General features: G+C 43.7%; 1 protein-coding gene across 1 annotated transcript in view; it reads right to left on the bottom strand.

Moving 5' to 3' along the window:
• CNTNAP2 (contactin associated protein 2) overlaps positions 1–21,931 on the bottom strand; it is a 1,481,544-nt gene that overhangs the window by 237,503 nt on the left and 1,222,110 nt on the right. Inside the window, exon 19 of the mRNA XM_060107754.1 lies at positions 14,980–15,198. Within this exon, the coding sequence (XP_059963737.1) occupies positions 14,980–15,198 (219 nt within the window). The remainder of the gene's footprint in view (positions 1–14,979; positions 15,199–21,931) is intronic.

Here is a 21,931-nt window from a genome sequence, read left to right as displayed (position 1 = left end):
AAGTAACAAAAATATAATTCACTTATTCATTCATCCTATTGCTCACTCAGCAAATCCACTGGGCAACCACTGCAGCGATATTCTAAATCTCTTCTGTCATGTAGCTTACCTTCTAGGGGAAGGACACAAAGATAAATGAAAATATCAGAAGTTCGAAGGAGAAGGTAAAATGGTAAATGACTGGCTACCTTAGATCGAGTGGTCAGTGAAGGCCTCTCTGAGGAGGTACAGAGCTGAGAGTGAATGACAAGAAGGAGCTAACCTTTAAGACACGGGAGCATCCTAGGTGTCCACCAACAGATGAATGGATACAGAAGATGTGGTACATATACATACAATGGAATATTACTCAGGCATAAAAAAAGAATGAAATTCTGCCATTTGCAACAATGTGGATGCACCTAGAGAGTATTATGCTTAGTGAAATAAGTCAGAGAAAGACCAAACACTGTATGTTATCACGTATATGTGGAATCTAAAAAATCAAACAAATGAATGCATACAACAATACAGAAACAGACTCACAGATACAGAGAGCAAACCAGTAGTTACCAGCAGGGAGAGGGAAAGAGGGGAGGGGCAAGATAGGGGTAGGGGATTGAAAGACACAAACTACTCAATGTATAAAACACATAAGCAACAAGGATATATTGTACAGCACAGGGAAATATTACCATTATTTTGTAATAATTTTAAATGGAGTATAATTTATAAAAACATTGAATCACTATGCTATACACTTGAAACTAATGTAATATTGTAAATCAACTATGCTTCAATTAAAAAAAAGAAGGAGCCAATTTTGTTGATGTCTGGGGAGGAGTTTCAGGTAGAGGGAACAGCCAGTGTAAATGCTCTAAAGCAGGAATAGGCTTGGTGTGTTCAAGGAACATACCAAGATTGGAGACCAGTCAGGAGACCAGTTACAACAGTCCAAGCAGGAAACAACAGTGGCTTCGACTAGAGTGGGACCCGTGGCAGGAGACAGCAGTGGGTGCGTTGGGGGCACAGCCGGGGGCAGTGACAGGACTCACTAACGATGGGCAGTGATGAGGGAAAGAGGAAATCAAGGCTAACGCCAGATTTGGGGTCCAAGCAGAAATGGGTGGACGATGATGTCATTTTCTGAGACGGGAAGGCTAGCCAAAGAGCAGGCTTGGGGCAGGCAGCAGGAGCTCTCCTTGCCATGCTTACTCTGAGACGCCCATCAGACAGCCACGTGGATGCGCCAAGTAGACAGCTGTGTACGTGGATGCAGAGTTTCTGGAAAAGCGAGGCCTGGAGATTTTGATTTCAGAGTCATTGGTGCATAAATAGTATAGGGAGCCATTGGACTGGATGAGATCACCCAGGGAAACGTATGGCTGGAGAAGAGGGGAAGGCTCTGTGTCTGATGCTCCAACATTTAGTGGTCACAGAGAGGAAGAGAACTCACAGGGGAAGCTCCAGTCATGGCCAGTGAGGTGAGGGAAAGCGGGCAAGCACACACGATGGAATCCAAGAGAAGAGAGTGTTTCAAGAAGGAGGGCATGTGGGCTGCCGCTGACAGCATGGAGAGAAGCCAGAGGATCTCGCCCTAGACACAGCGCTAGACAGCTCCGTGTTGACTCTGACAACCTTTGTAAAGGGTTTACCAAATGAGCTAACAAGAAAAACAGCTTATCTCTGCACCAGAGAAACTCTTAAGTAAAGCGTCTCGTTTGTTCCCTGCCACCAGGGCTTCTGCATAAAATTCTCTTGTTAATCCAAGCCCTTTGTGTTCGTGTCAGACCGTGAGGGCCTGCCCGCCTTGATCTTTGCCAACGTGACTGGTAATCCTCAGAACGCCTGCTGGGGCTGACTCAGGACCGGCCTAATCTCATTGTCTCCTACTATAGGCTCCACAACTGAGAGCAGCGTTGCATGGGGCATGGCTGCCATCTGGGGGTGCACGACTTTGTGGGGATGGATTCTCCTCTGCATTGTGGGCAGCTTTGCCTGTGGCTGGAGCTGAAGGTACTGCTCCAAAGCCATCACACTTTTCCAAATACCTGGTGGGTCACAGTAGCCCCCCAGATGAGGGACCCTGGTATAAGGACCAAGACAGCCTTAACGTTCCCCTCGGACTGAGTAAATTTTGACAGGTTTCTTCTGACCCTGGATCCTTGACTCCCCTATTCTTCAAGCATTTACTTAAATTCTTTCTCTGCTCCTTTGAGATATTTATCTTTTAAAACGCCTTTTTCCAGCTGTAAAACTGGAATGTCTTTCTCAAGGACCTGGGGGCATCTGTTTGGAACGTAACCAGGGAGGTGCTGCCTCTACACCCCAGTTTCTGGGGAGGGGAGGAGCCTAACTTCCTCAGGGCAGGCAACTTGCTCCAAGCTGTAAAAGGGACAACAATGTTTCTTGCCCTTTCCTTCAGCAGAGCTGAGCTCACCCCAAGCTCTGGCCTCTCTCCCGTCCTGCAGTGTAGCCTTGAATGAAGTCTTCCTTTCTCGTTTAACTTTGGTGCCATTTTTGCTTGGACAAGACCAATGGTTAAGTCTTTGGAATCAGACTGGGATCAAATCGCACCTCTTGTCTCTTACTAGCTGCCTGACCTCGGGCTGTTAACTAATCTTTAGCTTTAGTTTCTTCACTGTGAAAAGAAAACGGAATCAGTAACAGTACATACTTTATAAGGTTCTCGTGTGGATTAAACGAGATAAATAGAGCACATGAAGCACTTGGCCTTGAAGTACCACCCAGGACATCGTAGCCAGCATGTCTGTTGCTGCTATTGACTCAGGTTTGCGGGAAATGGGAAAAAGCAACAGATTTCCTGTGTTTGAATTCCTGCAATTCAAATTGTATAGTTTTTACCTTAAACTTTTCAGATACCAGAAAGAGCCATTTTATTCATGCACAGATTGGAGTGCACTTCATGAGGTGAACTCCATCTTTCTCCCTTGCCTACAAAGGTCGGTTTTCTCTTTACTCCCTCCATGGCCTTGCATTTCAGATGGCCGTGGGATTATCCGCTCATGAGTCTGGAACACGGAGGGTGTGAGGGGCGGCTGACTAAACGAGCTACACCGTAGAGTCCGGGGAGGCGGGCAGCTGTCTGGGGCTGCTCGACAAGCGCAGCCCAGAGAATGGTCATAGCACTCTAGTCCCCGTTCGCTTATGAATCCATCTAACAAACCTCAACTCTGCCATAAACTCAGGTTGCCACACAGGAGGAAATTTTCCGGACAGACAAACTGCTTGGCAGAGGAAGAAGCGCTGCAGGCTCCCTGCTCCCATGAAGCCCTCCTGAAGACAGCACTTCCCCCACGGAACCTCCGACTGGGCCTCCCGGGCAGCACAGAGGATCCTGGACTGAGGACGAGTTTTTAAGCCTCTGCCAGGCGACCTCCTGCACAAAAGGGATGGCCTTCTTGAACTTCCAGAGAGATTTCAGAAGAGTTCAGGGCCACGTGGGTTGAGCCTGGCATCTGTCATAGTGAAGAGGACCTAACCTTCTTGCTCAAGGAGCCGCTGAGGAGCTTGACTTGCCCCTGAAGCTCCCCGATGCAGCCTCCAGCCCTCCGGAAACGCTGGCCTCCGCCTTAAACTACCGCCAACACAGTGACACACTCTAGCCTGTGCTGATTTTGCTGTGCGTAAACCCCTGCACTAGCCCCCCGCCCTGACAAGCCCGCTCACCTCTCCCCATTGGCTCACGCTGCCTCTGCCCTGGGCCGGCTGCCAGCCTCCAGGTTGAGGCTCCCCCAGACCCCTGCTTCCTGCCAGCCCGGCCGCTGCTGCTTCGGCGGCCAGGACTCTGAACTGCTGGCATGTCTCTGTGCCAAAGAGGCCCCGGCTCAGTGCAGCCGGCTGTTGTTCGCGCTGAGTAATGACCTGGAGCGTGTCTGCTCTTCTCTGCCCCTTGAGGGAAATCTGGCCCATGGCTTCCACGGAGGATGCAGGTCTCAGCACCTGGGCTGCTGGGTCTGCAGACCACCGTGTGGTTCACATACCTTGGCCAGGCCATCCCCGGAGCTCGTCTAATGCTGTTTGCTCATGTTGGAGCAAAGACATGAGGCATGAGAAAGCCTCCAGTGCTTTTCAGACAAATACCAGCAACTGCTGTTTCTTCCCAGGGCAGTTTTCATTTTAAAATTTAATTGTTACTTTTTGACTAAACCAAAATCATAGCTGGATTCTCGTAACTTCCAAAAGACCTGTGTTAACCTTCTTTTCATGGCACCTTCTAATTTTATATATATATATATATATATATATATATATATATATATATATAAACATCTTTATTGGAGTATAATTGCTTTACAGTGGTGTGTTAGTTTCTGCTGTATAACAAAGTGAATCAGCTCTACATATACATGTATCCCCATATCTCCTCCCTCTTGCATCTCCCTCCCACCCTCCCTATCCCACCCCTGTAGGTGGTCACAAAGCACCGAGCTGATCTCCCTGTGCTATGCAGCTGCTTCCCACTAGCTCTCTATTTTACATTTAGTAGTGTATATATATGTCCACGCCACTCTCACTTCTTCCCAGCTTCCCCTTCCCCCTCCCGTGTCCTCAAGTCCATTCTCTGCGTCTGTGTCTTTATTCCTGTCCTGCCCCCAGGTTCTTCATAACCATATATATATATATAGATAGATAGATAGATAGATAGATAGATAGATAGATAGATTTTTTTTTAGGCTCCATATATATGTGTTAGCATGCAGTATTTGTTTTTCTCTTCCTGACTTACTTCACTCTGTATGACAGTCTCTAGGTCCAGCCACGTCACCACAAATAACTCAATTTCGTTTCTTTTTATAGCTGAGTAATATTCTATTGTATGTATGTGCCACATCTTCTTTATCCATTCATCTGTCGATGTACACTTAGGTTGCTTCCATGCCCTGGCTATTGTAAATAGAGCTGCAATGAACATTGTGGTACATGACTCTTTTTGAATTATGGTTTTCTCAGGCTATATGCCCAGTAGTGGGATTGCTGGGTCATATGGTAGTTCTATTCTTAGTTTTTTAAGGAACCTCCATACTGTTCTCCATAGTGGCTGTACCAATTTACATCCCTATCAACAGTGCAAGAGGGTTCCCTTTTCTCCACACCCTCTCCAGCATTTATTGTCTGTAGATTTTTTGATGATGGCCATTCTGACTGGTGTGAGGTGATACCTCATTGTAGTTTTGATTTGCACTTCTCTAATGATTAGTACTTCTCTAATGATTAGTGATGTTGAGCATCCTTTCATGTGTTTGTTGGCAATCTGTATATCTTCTTTGGAGAAACGTCTATTTAGGTCTTCTGCCCATTTTGGGATTAGGTTGTTTTTTTTTTGATACTGAGCTGCATGAGCTGCTTGTATATTTCGGAGATTAATCTTTTGTCAGTTGCTTCATTTGCAAATATTTTCTCTCATCCTGAGTGTTGTCTTTTGGTCTTGTTTATGGTTTCCTTTCCTGGGCCAAAGCTTTGAAGTTTCATTAGGTCCCATTTGTTTATTTTTGTTTTTATTTCCATTTCTCTAGGAGGTGGGTCAAAAAGGATCTTGCTGTGATTTATGTCATAGAGTGTTCTGTCTGTGTTTTCCTCTAAGAGTTTGATAGTGTCTGGCCTTATATTTAGGTCTTTAATCCATTTTGAGCTTATTTTTGTGTATGGTGTTAGGAAGTTTTCTAATTTCATTCTTTTACGTATAGTTGCCCAGTTGTCCCAGAAACACTTATTGAAGAGGTTGTCTTTCCTCCATTGTATATTCTTGCCTCCTTTATCAAAGATAAGGTGACCATATGTGCGTGGGTTTACCTCTGGGCTTGCTATCCTCTTCCATTTACCTATATTTCTGTTTTTGTGCCAGTACCATATTGTCTTGATTACTGTAGCTTTGTAGTAGAGTCTGAAGTCCGGGAGCCTGAATCCTCCAGCTCCATTTTCCTTTCTCAAGATTGCTTTGGCTTTTTGGGGTCTTGTGTGTTTCCATACAAATTGTGAAATTTTTTTTTTTTTATTTTTTTTGCGGCATGCGGGCCTCTCACTGTTGTGGCCTCTCCCGTTGCGGAGCATGGGCTCCGGACGTGCAGGCTCAGCGGCCATGGTGCGTGGGCCCAGCCGCTCTGCGGCATGTGGGATCTTCCCGGACCGGGGCACGAACCCATATCCCCTGCATCAGCAGGCGGACTCTCAACCACTGCGCCACCAGGGAAGCCCCAAATTGTGAAATTTTTTATTCTAGTTCTGTGAAAAATGCCATTGGTAGTTTGAAAGGGATTGCATTGAATCTTCAAATTGCTTTGGGCAGTAGAGTCATTTTCACAGTATTGATTCTTCCAATCCAAGAATACGGTCTATTTCTCCATCTGTTTGTAGCATCTTTAATTTCTTTCATCAGTGTCTTACAGTTTTCTGCATACAGGTCTTTTGTCTCCTTAGGTAGGTTTATTCCTAAATATTTTATTCTTTTTGTTGCAATGGTAAATGGGAGTGTTTCCTTAATTTCTCTTTCAGATTTTTCATCATTAGTGTATAGGAATGCAAAAGATTTCTGTGTCTTAATTTTGTATCCTGCTACTTTACCAAATTCATTGATTAGCTCTAGTAGTTTTCTGGTAGCATCTTTAGGATTCTCTATGTATAGTATCATGTCATCTGCAGTGACAGTTTTACTTCTTCTCTTCTGATTTGGATTTCTTTAATTTATTTTTCTTCTCTGATTGCTGTGGCTAAAACTTCAAAAACTATGTTGAATAAGAGTGGTGAGAGTGGGCCACCTTGTCTTGTTCCTGACCTTAGAGGAAATCGTTTCAGTTTTTCACCACTGGGAATGATGTTCACTGTGGGTTTGTCATATATGGGCTTTATAATGTTGAAGTAAGTTCCCTCTGTGCCTACTTTCTGGAGGGTTTTTTATCATAATTTGGTGTGGAATTTTGTTGAAAGCTTTGTCTGCATCTATTGAGATAATCATATGATTTTTATCCTTCATTTTGTTAATATGGTGTATCACATTGATTGATTTGCATATATTGAAGAATCCTTGCATTCCTGGGATAAACCCTACTTGATCATGGTGTATGATCCTTTTAATGTACTGTTGGATTCTGTTTGCTAGTATTTTGTTGAGGATTTTTGCATCTATGTTCATCAGTGATATTGGCCTGTAGTTTTCTTTCTTTGTGACATCTTTGTCTGGTTTTGGTATCAGGGTGATGGTGGCCTCATAGAATGAGTTTGGGAGTGTTCCTCCCTCTGCTATATTTTGGAGGAGTTTCAGAAGGATAGGTGTTAGCTCTTCTCTAAATGTTTGATAGAATTCACCTGTGAAGCCATCTGGTCCTGGGCTTTTGTTTGTTGGAGGATTTTTAATCAGTTTCAAATCAGTGCTTGTGATTGGTCTGTTCATATTTTCTATTTCTTCCTGATTCAGCCTTGGAAGGTTGTGCTTTTCTAAGAATTTGTCCATTTCTTCCAGGTTGTCCATTTTATTGGCATATAGTTGCTTGTAGTAATCTCTCATGATCCTTTGTATTTCTGCAGTGTCAGTTGTTACTTCTCCTTTTTCATTTCTAATTCTAACTGATTTGAGTCTCCTCCCTTTTTTCTTGATGAGTCTGGATAATGGTTTATCAATTTTGTTTATCTTCTCAAAGAACCGGCTTTTAGTTTTATTGATCTTTGCTATTGTTTTCTTTGTTTCTATTTCATCTATTTATGATCTGATATTTATGATTTCTTTCCTTCTGCTAACTTTGGGGTTTTTTTGTTCTTCTTTCTCTAATTGCTTTAGGTGTAAGGTTAGGTTGTTTATTTGAGATGTTTCTTGTTTCTTGAGGTAGGATTTTATTGCTATAAACTTCCCTCTTAGAACTGCCTTTGCTGCATCCCATAGGTTTTGGGTCATCATGTTTTCATTGTCATTTGTTTCTAGGTATTTTTTGATTTCCTCTTTGATTTCTTCAGTGATCTCTTGGTTATTTAGTAGTGTATTGTCTAGCCTCCATGTGTTTGTATTTTTTACAGTTTTTTTTCCATAATTGATATCTAGTCTCATAACGTTGTGGTCAGAAAATATACTTGCTAGGATTTCAATTTTCTTAAATTTACCAAGGCTCGATTTCTGTCCCAAGATATGATCTATGCTGGAGAATGTTCCATGAGCACTTGAGAAGAAAGTGTATTCTGTTGTTTTTTTGATGGAATGTCCTACAAATATCAGCTAAGTCCATCTTGTTTAATGTGTCGTTTAAAGCTTGTGTTTCGTTATTTATTTTCATTTTGGATGATCTGTCCATTGGTGAAAGTGGGGTGTTAAAGTCCCCTACTATGATTGTGTTACTGTCGATTTCCCCTTTTATGGCTGTTAGCATTTGCCTTTTGTATTGAGGTGCTCCTATGCTGGGTGTATAAATATTTACAATTGTTGTATCTTCTTCATGGATTGATCCCTTGATCATTATGTAGTGCCCTTCTTTGTCTCTTGTAATAGTCTTTACTTTAAAGTTTATTTTGTCTGATATGAGAATTGCTACTCCAGCTTTCTTCTGATTTCTATTTGCATGGAATATCTTTTTCCATCCCCTCACTTTCAGTCTGTATGTGTCCCTAGGTCTCAAGTGGGTCTCTTGTACACAGGATATATATGAGTCTTGTTTTTGTATCCATTCAGCCAGTCTATGTCTTTTGGTTGGGGCATTTAATACATTTACACTTAAGGTAATTATCAATATGTACTTTCCTATTACCATTTTCTTAATTGTTTTCGGTTTGTTATTGTAGGTCTTTTCCTTCTCTTGTGTTTCCTGCCTGAAGAAGTTCCTTTAGCATTTGTTGTAAAGCTGGTTTGGTGGTACTGAATTCTCTTCGCTTTTGCTTGTCTGTAAAGAGTTTGATTTCTCCGTCGAATCTGAATGAGATCCTTGCTGGGTATAGTAATTTTGGTTGTAGGTTTTTCCCTTTCATCACTTTAAATATGTCCTCACACTCCCTTCTGGCTTGCAGAGTTTCTGCTGAAAGATCAGCTGTTAACCTTATGGGGATTCCCTTGTATGTTATTTGTCGCTTTTCCCTTGCTGCTTTTAATATTTTTTCTTTGTATTTATTTTTTTTTGATATTTTGATTAATATGTGTCTTGGCGTGTTTCTCCTTGGATTTATCCTGTATGAGAGTCTCTGGGCTTCCTGGACTTGATTAACTATTTCCTTTCCCATGTTAGGGAAGTTTTCAACTATCATCTCTTCAAATATTTTCTCAGACCCTTTCTTTTTCTCTTCTTCTTCTGGGACACCTATAATTCGAATGTTGGTATGTTTAATGTTGTCGCAGAATTCTCTGAGACTGTCCTCAGTGCTTTTTATTCTGTTTCTTTATTCTGCTCTGTGGTAATTATTTCCACTATTTTATCTTCCAGGTCACTTATCCGTTCTTCTACCTCAGTTATTCTGCTACTGATTCCTTCTAGAGAATTTTTAATTTCATTTATTGTGTTGTTCATCATTGTTTATTTTCTCTTTAGTTCTTCTAGGTCCTTGTTAAACGTTTCTTGTATTTTCTCCATTCTATTTCCAAGATTTTGCATCATCTTTACTATCATTACTCTGAATTCTTTTTCAGGTGGACTGCCTATTTCCTCTTCATTTGTTAGGTCTGGTGGGTTTTTACCTTGCTCCTTCATCTGCTGTGTGTTTTTCTGTCTTCTCATTTTGTTTAACTTACTGTTTTGGGGGTCTCCTTTTCACAGGCTACAAGTTCATAGTTCCTGTTGTTTTTGGTGTCTGCCGCCAGTGGGTAAGGTTGGTTCAGGGGCTTGTGTAGGCTTTCTGGTAGAGGGGACTGGTGCCTGTGTTCTGGTGGGTGGCGCTGGATTTTGTCTTTCTGGTTGGCAGGGCCATGTCCGTTGTTGCGTTTTGGGGTGTCTGTGAACTCACTATGATTTTAGGCAGCCTCTCTGCTAATGGGTGGGGTTTTGTTCCTGTCTTGTTAGTTTTTTGCCATGGGGTGTTCAGCACTGGAGCTTGCTGGCCATTGAGAGGAGCTGGGTCTTAGCATTGAGACGGAGCTCCCTGGGAGAGCTCTTGCCGACTGATATTACATGGGCCGGGTGGTCCAATGTCCTGAACTTGGCTCTCCCACCTCAGAGGCTCAGGCCTGACACTAGGCTGGGGCACCAAGACCCTGTGAGCCACATGGCTCTCTCGCTCTCCTTCTCCTTTGTTTTATTGTCATAGAAGGAACAGAGATTTCGGAGCCAGACAAATCCAAGTCTGCATCTCACATTGATCACTACATGTAGTTGTATGGCATCAGGGAGTTTACTTAGGCTCTCTGGGTCACAGTTTCTTCGTTTATGCCATGGAGACTCTACTGCTCCCCCAGCCCAGTTGTTGGGTAGATAAGTGCTATTGAAGGATGGAGCCTTATCTCCTCCCACCTCGCGGCGGGGGACTATCCAATAGAAAGGAGGCTCTACCTTCTAATTATATTTTACATGTAGAGTGAAGAGAACTGTATCCTCTGTTTTTCAGTGACTTTGGAAGAGGAGGCAGGATCCTGGCCTTGCTAACATAGGCAGTGGGCAGGGGGTGGCCTTCCGTAGAGTCCAAAGCCAAGAATGTCTTTTAACTCTAGGTTGACCTTTTAAGCCCTTCCTTCTCTAGAACCCGGATGGAGCTCTCAGGCAGCTCTGCCCCAAGTCTCCACTGTAGAAGGGAATGCTGGGTGGTGTTTTCAGAGGGATGCTCACTTCCTTTCTTGGTGAGAAAATTCCTGGGCCCTCGCATGCTGCTCTGTGGCCACCATGGCAGGTGAGCGGAGTGACTGTGGAGTGACTTTGGATGTCGAGGGCCATGTAGCATGTAACCTTTCCTTCAGGGCTGGTGGGGTCAAGTGATTCCATTTCAGGTCAGTATTTTGGGAAGGAAGAAACGAGCCAGTTAGAAGTGAGTTCTATAGGGAACTGAGTTCTGTAGGAGAGGGTGAATATTACATGGAGGAAGAAGAAAGGTAAGGGAATGAAAGGTAAAGGAAAAGGTAGAGAAATACCTCCTATTTCCTGAGTACTGGCTCTGTGCCAGATAGTATACGGAGCGCTTAGCATGGACTAGCTCATCTCCTCCTGAGACACAGGAACTGTATCCCTACGTGACAGATCTATTAGGTAACTTGTCAGTGGTCCCTCAGATGCTAAGTGGCAGAGGTGGGATTCAAGCCCATGGTGTTATGGGTAATCGCTTGGCAACTCAGAACTTTTCATACCACTTCTAAACACACAATCCTAAATGGCTGAAGTTGGAAGAAAGTTTGGAGACTAGCTAATCCAATTCCTTTATTTGATGAAAAAAGAGACTCAAAGAGGAAAAGTGGTAACACTTGTTATTAGAGCTGAACTGAGAACAACTTCCTGGTTGCCTGAATCCCTATCCAATAGTCTTGGGATAACTGGCTCCAGAACTTCAGAGCTGTTGAATTTGTTGTTTTCTGGAAACAAGCCCCTCCCCACTTCCCCTGGGGAAGACTTCTATTGCAGACCAATATTTCTCATACTGTCTCAAATAGCTTGTGTCTGGGAGATGTGCCTCACACCCACATCTCAGATAACAGGAAATTAGAAAGTGGCACAGGAGACTTACTCTTTTTCATCAAGTGAAAGGAAGCTGCTGACTCATCATATCAGCCCACTGTTCTGAAACTTTTCTCTCTCCAAAGTCAACAGTGGTTTCATAATTACTAAATTCAGAGAACATTTTCTTCGCTCTATTTTATACATGGGACTTGATATTATTTGTCAATGATAAGCAGTTTCATGAAACTCTCTCCTCCTGTGACAGCCTGTCTCCTGGTTTTTCCTTGCTTGTTCTTTTCATTCCTCTTCCTGAGATGCTACTCTTTCTGCCTCTCCTTTAGATTTAAGTGTTCTGTCGGACTCTGACCACAGCCCTCTCCTCTTCTCTTAAGCTGTTCCTAGGTCATCTTGTTTACATGAATCAAAATTCTTTCCAAGACCATAATAAATGCCTCCCCCCACCCTTTTTCATTTTGCAGCTTTACTTGGTCTCTAAGACTCTTGGAGACCACTATAGTCAGTAGACAGAAAGGGATAAAAGTAAAATTGGATCTCTGCATCCAGAGAGATCTCAGAAAAATGAGAAATTGGGTCAATTAGGGTCACCTGTTATAATGAAAACCAAGTAGAATCTAACCAGCATGCCTGGGATGAACAGGATTTAGGAAGAAACTTATCCTAGGTGATCTGGGTAAGATGTATTGATAAAGGGGAATTTGTTCACAGCTTTTGGCAGGAATCAGTGGACCTGAGGTTTGATAAAAATAATTAAAAAGTCTACAAATAACAAATGCTGTAGAGGCTGTGGAGAAAAGGGAACCCTCCTACACTGTAGGTGGGAATGTAAATTGGTACAGCCACCATGGAGAACAGTATGGAGGTTTCTCAAAAGACTAAAAATAGAGTTGCCATACAATCCAGCAATCCTACTCCTGGACATATATCAGGACAAAAGTATAATTCAAAAAGATACATGCAGGACTTCCCTGGTGGCACAGTGGTTAAGAATCTGCCTGCCAACGCAGGGGACACGGGTTCAAGCCCTGGTCTGGGAAGATCCCACATGCAGGGGAGCGACTAAGCCTGTGTGCCACAACTACTGAGCCTGCGCTCTAGGGTCCATGAGCCACAACTACTGAGCCCATGCACCACAACTATGGAAGCCTGCACCTAGAGCCCGTGCTCTGCAACAAGAGAAGCCACCACAATGAGAAGCCTGCGCACTGCAATGAAGAGTAGCCCTTGCTCGCCGCAACTAGAGAAAGCCTGTGTGCAGCAATGAAGACCCAACACAGCCAAAAAAAAGAGATACCTGCACCCCTATGTTCATAGCAGCACTATTTACAACAGCCTAGACAGGGAAGCAACCTAAATGTCCAGCAACAGATGAATGGATAAAGAAGATGTGGTATATATATACCATGGAATATTACTCAGCCATAAAAAATGAATGAAATAGTGCCATTTGCAGCTACATGGATGGACCTAGAGATTATCATACTAAGCAAAGTAGGTCAGAAAGAGAAAAACAAATACTGTATGATATCACTTATATATGGAATCTAAAATATGACACAAATGCACTTACCTATGAAACAGAAACAGACTCACAGACATAGAGAACAGACTTGTGGTTGTCAAGGGGGCAGGGGGTGGGGGAGGGTTGGATTGGGAGTTTGGGATTAGCAGATGCAAACTATTATATATAGAATGGATAAACAACAAGGTCCTTCTGTATAGCACAGGGAACTATATTCAATATCCTGTGATAAACCATAATGGAAAAGAATATGAAAAAGAATATATATAGGTATGACTGAATCACTTTGCTGTGCACCAGGAACACAACATTGTAAATCAACTGTACTTCAATAAAAAAGTAATTTAAAAATGATGTGTAATTTTGAGAACTATAACTTGAGGAGAGGATTTGGAAGGGACTGAGTTCTGGTTAGGTTGGAGCAGTCAGTACTTTATTTCAAAATCTGTGACTTTCATGGCCCCTGGCTGATGTGGCTTGTTATCAAGTCAGTCTTACTTCCAAAGCTAACTGCCTACGTTAACAATTTGCCCACATTTCACCAAAGGAGTGGACATCTAATTTTACCTGTCTTTTTGTGACTTTCTAATGTTCTTTTTATTTTATTTTATTTTTTTTTGCGGTATGCGGGCCTCTCACTGTTGTGGCCTCTCCCGTTGCGGAGCACAGGCTCCGGACGTGCAGGCTCAGTGGCCATGGTTCACGGGCCCAGCTGCTCCGCGGCATGTGGGATCTTCCCAGACCGGGGCACGAACCCGCGTCCCCTGCATTGGCAGGCGGACTCCCAACCACTGCGCCACCAGGGAAGCCCTCTAATGTTCTTAAAACATCCTGCCATAATTATGAAAGACACCATCGGGACTCTGACCTCCACTGGGTGGAGCCCAGGTAGAAGGTCATGTCTGCTTTTGCTGGGTCTGAGACCACAGCTGACAGACTTGACCAATTAACCCCCACACACCTAGAGGGGAGGTCTAAGGTGGCAAGACAGCCACCAAGTCCTTCAAACTTGCTTTCTTTTCATTCAACAGAAGAAAAATAGCTAATTTCCTAAAATATTAGTATTCTGGACAACAAAAGTTAAAATCTCACAAGCCATGGAAACGAGTATTGATTGAAAGTTATGTTAGGTTCAGCTAGGACATGTCATAAGCAAAGTCCAGAAGGTGGGGCTAGATCTCCTTCTCGCAAAGGATGCTTTACGTTTTGCTCTGTTTCAATTTCTTCTCAGTGTTGATCTCTTTCCTCTGTGGAAAGATGTTATGTAAGGAGAAGTTTAAGTCTTTCTCTGCCTAGAGCCTTGAGGCTAGGTAGAGAAAGGAGTGGATTTCTATTTATCATTTCAAGCAAACCTGAACTAAGGGAGCCCATTCCTTCTCTCCCCTTCCTCCCTCCCTCCCCTTCCTCCATCCTTCCTTTTGCACATTTACAAGTGCTCTAAATCATTAAGGAATTTTATGCAGTTCTAAAACCATAAACCTAAAACTGCACAGATCAGAGACCTCAGAGATGTCCTAGCCCACCCTCTCATTTTGTAGATGAGGACTGTGGGCTCCAGAACGCAGAGAGTAGGGACTTCCCTGGTGGTCCACTGGTTAAGACTCTGCACTTCCAACGCAGGGGACACGGGTTCGATCCCTTGTTGGGGAACTAAGATCTCACATGTCGTGCAATGTGGCCAAAAAGAAAACACAACAGAAAGCGGAGGGTAGAACCAGATTTAGGGTTCCTGGGTCCTCTTCCTTGTTCCATTCTGTTTCAGAGGAGACCACAAGAGGCAAAAACACTTACTTGGAAAAATCTCTACCAGAACCCTACGTAGGCAGTTTTATTTCTTCCCACGGTGGAAGTTATTTCAAGCAGCAGAGAAGTCACTCTTGCCGTCCCATCACTCACCAACAAACAGCTGGCTGTAGAGCTCCAGGCGGGTGTGGCCTTCCGTTGGGGCCTTGCGGGTCTGCTGGGGCAGCCTGTCCACCTGCAGGCTGGCCTGCTTGACGTTCCTCTCCGCGGTGACCCGGTGCCACTGGTCATCGTTGAGAGGGGAGGGTGACCTCACCACAATCTCCACGGGCCCGTTTCCGACATCGAATGAAAAGGACACTTCCGTGGCCGCTGGAGGAGCAGAAAGCATGAAAGGCACATGAGTATTTCCCTCCCAGATACCAAACAGCGGTGAATTCTAGAGGTAAAACAAAGCATGGAGAGAAGAGTGATCTAAGCTAGTCACTTGCTCCAAAGGTCCAAGGCGAAATCCTCTGAGGAGGGATAAAACATGAAACCACTGTTACATTAATAACTGGGGGAAGGAAAATAAACTTGGATTGGGGGTCAGGTATACATTTGCTTATTTTATCAGGAAGTTACCATCACTGACTCTTTCCAGATAAGGAACTGAAGGCTGGAGCACTTCAGCACATGTCGAGCACCTTAGATTTAGTGAGTAGTGGAGTCAGGATCGGAACCAGGCTTCTCAGATTTCAGAGCCTGAGACCTTTTGGCTCTATATACACCGTGACTCTTCAGTAGCTCCTAGGGCGTGACTTGTAGCTCTGGCTGCACCAAGCGTCACCTGAGAGCTTTACGAAACACACCCGTGTCCCAGCTCCGTCCCCAGGGATTCCCACTCAGCTGGGTAGGCACTGGTATTTTTTAAAAGCTTCCTGGAAAATATTAATATATAGCTAGAGTTGAGAGCTACTGCTTTGGGGGAATTCACAAAACTTTATTTCCTTGATCTAACCCTTAAAGTTCCTATGGAAAGTTAGGGAGCTGTGAATTGTGCATGCAATGAGGATGACCCACATCTTTTCCGGACCTCTGGGGCTGGGCAAAGGGCAGCTCCAGAGTCCTGCAGAAATCATTTGAATCATTTGTTGCACACCTTGGTGTTCGCCATCTGGGATGTCAGGTCCTTCTCATAACCTACCCTCCAGCACTAATCACAAATCATTCTTCTTTTTTTATAGATCTGCTCCCAATCAAACTCTTTTAATAAATCACCTTTCAACATGGAAAAATGGACTAAGGGGGTTGCTTTGGTAACTCCAATTGTAAGTAGCTTTCTTACAAACATTTTAGGTTTCAAGTTCCTCAATGACTACCTAGTGCTTTATAAATATGTTTTTTTAAGTGTATATTTTTCCTGCGATTGGCAGGAGAGGTAGTGGCATGTGGGTCCCAGCTCCTTAGCTTGGTGAATTCTTTTGACAGGAAAGATGAGGCACACCACTGGATCTTCTAACTTTGCTTATAAAGAGATTCAGCTCCTCTGTCTATCAATGAGCCTCTGACTAATCTCCGAGCAGTTTAGTTAAATATCTATCATTTTTTCCCCCAGGCTAATGAAAAATTCAGCTTCTTTGGACTGGTACCATTTTGAAATGATGTTGCAAGCAATCAAACTTCTGATTTAAAAACCACAGTGGGCCAGATTCTCTCAAGACCTAGACTGTTCCCCACCTCTGGTCAGGCCCCTCTGAAAGTTGCGTTAACTTTATTGAGCTCCAGGGACATTAGACGCAGAACTCAATTTAATCAACCTAATTGTACCAAGGAATTTGGTTCCTTTATGTCAGAAAGGGAACTTTAATTTTAACACCTGTGGTGAGGCCACACCTGCTCTGGTGAAATTTCTTCTCTAAATTAGGAGCTCCTGCCTTCCGGGGTCACTGTGACCTGATGGAGGCCAGTGACCTTCACCAAGATTTCTGCAGAAGTATGATCAGAATATGGGTCGACGAGCATACGACTCATGAACTGAATGATCTTTCCCTGAATTTCTGGCATGGTCAATGGGGAAAACGTAACCTCGGTTTTTTTTTTTTTTTTTTTTAAATGATAAATTTCATGTTATGTATTTTTTTTTGATGTTGGGGGTAGGAGTTTATTAATTAATTAATTTATTTTTGCTGTGTTGTGTCTTCGTTTCTGTGCGAGGGCCTTCTCCAGCTGTGGCAAGCGGGGGCCACTCTTCATCACGGTGCGCGGGCCTCCCACTATGGCGGCCTCTCTCGTTGCAGAGCACAGGCTCCAGACGCGCAGGCTCAGCAGTCGTGGCTCACGGGCCCAGCCGCTCACGGGCCCAGCCGCTCCGTGGCATGTGGGATCCTCCCAGACCAGGGCTCGAACCCATGTTCCCTGCATTAGCAGGCCGACTCCCAACCACTGCGCCACCAGGGAAGCCCTAACCTTGGTTTTTAAGATTGAATTTGTTCTGTTCTTGCAGTGCTGTGTCTTAGCAGATGTATTTTAAAATGTAAGTTGTCAGAAGAGCCAGAGAACAAGGCTTCCTGAGCTAAGAAGGAAAGTTGGTTTTGCTTCAGAGGCATCAACAGCCTTCAGGGAAATACGATTTAGGGATAAATTGAGTTTAACTCTAAAATTTGACTCAGAGGGATTAATGCTCCTCTAATTTCCTCTCCTCCTCTCCTCCTGCTCTGACGAATTTTTGTTCAGGTCTTTAAGTTGTCACTATTTGGAGAAACTCTGAGGACCAGCAGTTACCAGGAAACATCCCTACTTCCTTCTCTGCTTGTCGCACTAGATCCCCTGTTCCTAACGTCAACACTTCCCTTTAGAGAAGGCAAGAAGGTCTCCAGGACCTGCTGTAGCTCAGTCCTCTCCCCAGCTGGGTGCAGGAAGAGGGACTCAAGGCCGAGGGCCTCTGAGAGCAGAATCCTCCTCCAAGGGCCTCCATCCAGGCTCTGCTGAAGTCATGTCCACAATTTCAGCCCATCCCACTTCCCTTCTGGTGCTTCCTGAGGCCCCGCATGAGAGTAAAGGAAAGGGTTCCTTTTTCCCATTCATTCAATGTCAGCCTCCCTGACATTGCCTTTGAGAACTCCTATCTCCCAGCCAAACAGCAAGTGTGTTTTAAAAGCTTCTGAAGTTCAGTTTGTGGCTGATTGCTCTTCGTCTCTGGGTGAGAGGAGCTGACATTTTAAAAGAGATAATTACAGAGAGAGTCAGCAAGCGAATGAAAGGGACGCAGAGTAAAAGACGCGAGAGCCAACGACACCATCCTCTTAACGCGTGTCTCCAGGAGGCTGAAGTGTTGCCCTGTTTCTGACTGTGGAAAAGGAATTTCTGACATATCGAAACTATTCTTATTTTCAGAAATAAGTATTTGAAGATTGGATGTTTCTAGCGTGGCTCATTAGAAAGAACACTGTAGCAAACACGAATGGTTGCCTTTCTCTTAGTGTCAGGAACTGGGAAGCATCTTTCTTGCAAACTCACAAGTTAGCCTGCCATCGTTTTGGAGATGCTGGCAGAAGACAGGAGACTCGTGGGTCAGAGACAACGCACTGCATTCTTCACGGTGCAGCAGGCGGCATGAGCGTCAACCCTCCTTGGTTTCTTTGGTCCCCAGAGTCCCATGGCAGCAGCCCAGGTGGATGCTGCCTATGCAGTGAGTTTACATCACAGCCAAGGAACCCTGACTTTAGGAAATCCCAAAGTTTTAAAAGGGCTGCTAGCAAACCTGCTTAACTTTTGTCCTGGGGAGAGACACTGGCTTTATTATCCTGGTCAGGAAACAAATCTACTCTCTGCTCTGGAGGAAGACACTCTATCCTCCGAGACTGTTTGCTATACACACATCCTTTAAAAGGTATGAACAAAGCTGACAATGCCTCTTGTTCAGAAGACAAGCAGACATGGGAGAGACCCATGGAGAATTCTGCCCGACAGCTAGACAATCCCCCACCCTTTTCCGTGTGAGCCGACCTGATTTTGCCCAGGAAACTATGTGCTTCCATACAACTTTAAGCTTCAGGTATGGATGGCCCTACCCCAGGCCCAGAGGGTGTATCTGGATTTGTCTAAGTCAAACATGAGAATTCTGAGCTCTCTGCCAGCAACCCACTTAAGATGGGATATATCATTTCCTTCTGGCCAGTAAGACATGAGGGGGAGTCTTTGGAAGAAAAACTAATTAGTTGGTAAGAGAAGAGATAGTCATCCCCTTTTGCTCCTTGGTCTTGGGTGGAGATGTGGTTTCTAGTGTTGGTGGAGCCGTCTGTAAACCTCAGACACACTGAGGAGAACAGGGAGGGAAATGGGATGAGCCTGGGGCTTAGCTAACATTGCTCAGCCCCTAAATTATTCCTGGAGCCACTTCAAGACTTCTTATGTGAGATATCCCTTACTGCTAAAGCCATCTTTCTTGCAGCTAAAAGCATCTTAGCTGATATAGAGAATGGTTTAGCAATCAGTATTTATGAGTTCTAGTCTTCACGTTGCTTTGTCACCTTTTGAGCTCTGTTTATTGGTGTCTGAAAGGAGGATTACATCTATAGTTTCCCAAGAGTTTCTATGTCCAAAATGTGTTTGAAAACACTGATGAGCTCTAAGGTCCCTTCAAATGCAAACATTCTATGATCTAATTTCCAAGAGATTCTAAGAGAAAAAATAAATGAAATAGAGCTGGTCTCACTAGTAGTGGTAGATATTGGGTCACTACAGGGAGAAAAGAGAGATATTAGAAGAGACATGCACAGGTGGCATATGGGCATTAGAAACAAGCATGATGACAGAAATCATCTTTGAGCGTATCTGGATCATGACTTCACTTGAGTGACAAAGCAATGAATGGGACAGAACCATGGACAGCTCTTGGTGTATATATATATATATTATATATATATATATATATATATTATATATATATATATATATATAATATATATATATTTTTTTTCCCTCCCCTCCTTCAAGTGTAATTCCAGCAGGTGGCACTATTCACTCTCATTCTAACCATGAGTTTTCGGAAACAAATCACTCCAGGCTTAATGTACTGAGAGACGAATTTAACAACTGACCAGAATAGTAGGCTTTTGGACTCTGGGTTTTCCCAGCGGGTGAGATAACATTCAGACATTAGACCCAAAGCATCAGTTGGAAGCAGCAGAAAAAACTGGTCACTCAACATAGAATAGGTAAAAACATAAGGGAAGGTACACAAAGTGAGCACACACTGAGAAGACCAGCTAACAGGGTTGCAGTTTTGATGATGATTTGTTTCTTTCATCCTACAGTGAAGTTCAAGGATGGATGGCTTCCAAAGGGCTATTCTGCACCAAATCTCATTTGATCCATACAACAAAACTGGTAATAGGCAGAGGAGATATTTTAGCCTCACTCTACGAGTGGGGAATGTTATGAATTTTCTGCTTTCTTTTTCTTTTTCATCAAGGAAGGGCTACGTGTCCATTAGGAGACAAAAGAATTTAGACAACAGGGGGGCTTCCCTGGTGGCACAGTGGTTGGGAGTCCATCTGCCGATGCGGGGGACACGGGTTCGTGCCCCGGTCCGGGAGGATCCCATGTGCCGCGGAGCGGCTGGGCTCGTGAGCCATGGCCGCTGGGCCTGCGCGTCCGGAGTCTGTGCTCCGCAATGGGAGAGGCCACAGAAGTGAGAGGCCCGCGTACCGCAAAAAAAAAAAAAAAAAAAAAAAAAAAAAAGAATTTAGACAACAGGAAAGGGTATGAGAAGACACAGGTAGGCTGAAAATGAGGTCATTATGGGGATCAGAGAGGTGAGAAACAGGAAGAAGTAAACAGAACACCTATGATCCTGTCCAAGGCCAGGTGCTCCACTGCACACTGGGTGCCATCCCGTCTTATCTGTTCCAGTACATCCCTCCAGCAATTCCCCCTCCCCTTCTACAGTATCTATAATTTGTCTTCTACTGAATCCTTCCACGTGGCCATGTGGACTACCTCTAATGCTCACAGCTACCACCTCCACTACAAAATCCTTCTCTTGTCTTCACATCCCATTTCTTTGCTCCCTGTTGTTGCAAATTCCTTGAAGGAGCTGCCTGTGTGCTCTGTGTCTGTGTCTGTTCCTCTTAGTCCTTCTTTAACCCCATCACCTTAAGGCTTTCTCTTTCACTACATTGTGAAACTGCTCTTGACTCAGTGCCTAAGCACTTACTGGTTCCTTTACCCAAATAACTCTGTGGCTGCTTTTCTATCCCTCTGCACACAGCCCTCATATTAGAAATTCCTTCCCTAAACCTTCTATGTTAAATAGCAACCCCCCACCCCCTTTAGCTGCCTTTGCCCCTTTATCCTAATTTTTTGGATCTACATAGCATGTATTGCCATCTAGCACAATATATATGTGCTCCTGGACTCATTAAAGCCGAGGTATTTTCCATTTTGTTCAGTTTTGTTCAGTGCCTAGAACAATGCTTGACACAGAGTAAGCACTCAACAATTTATAAATGAATGAATGAATGAATAGGAACACTCTTGCCATGGAGGCCAAACAATTATCTACATACTCTGAAAAAAAGAAATCCATGCATTTTCCTAATGCAAACCATAACTTAACACACAAGCATATATAAGGAATGCCATCTTATATTCTATAAGCATCTTCCCTGAGGGCATACAGTAACTTGATGTATATTCCTCAGTCTGGGAACTTGATACATGAGTCATGTCTGTTTGAAACAAACTGTGCCAAATGTTGTTCCCAAACCTATAACATTTGAGGAACAAAGACTTGTCCAAGATAAACACAGTAGTGGAGCCAGAAGCAGAATTTTCTCCCATTTCTACATCTCATGCTATTTTCACTCTACTCTTGGGAACAAAGACCTTGAATCAAAATTACATTTCTCAAATTTTGGCCTACATAAGAAACTGCTAAAGAAACATGCTTAAAATGCACATTTTAAGGCTCCTCTCACTCAGTAAGTTGGGGCAGGACTGTGGAGTTTGTATATTGCTAATGCCAGGTGACTGATACAAGCGGTCCTGGAATACTATTTATTTTATATATTTTTAAACATCTTTATTGGAGTGTAATTGCTTTACAATGGTGTGTTAGTTT

The sequence above is a fragment of the Mesoplodon densirostris genome, chromosome 9 (genome assembly GCF_025265405.1).
Source record: "Mesoplodon densirostris isolate mMesDen1 chromosome 9, mMesDen1 primary haplotype, whole genome shotgun sequence".
Classification (NCBI taxonomy): domain Eukaryota; kingdom Metazoa; phylum Chordata; class Mammalia; order Artiodactyla; family Ziphiidae; genus Mesoplodon; species Mesoplodon densirostris.
Note: the sequence above shows the minus strand (reverse complement) of the source record. Positions and strands in the feature narration are given on the sequence as shown.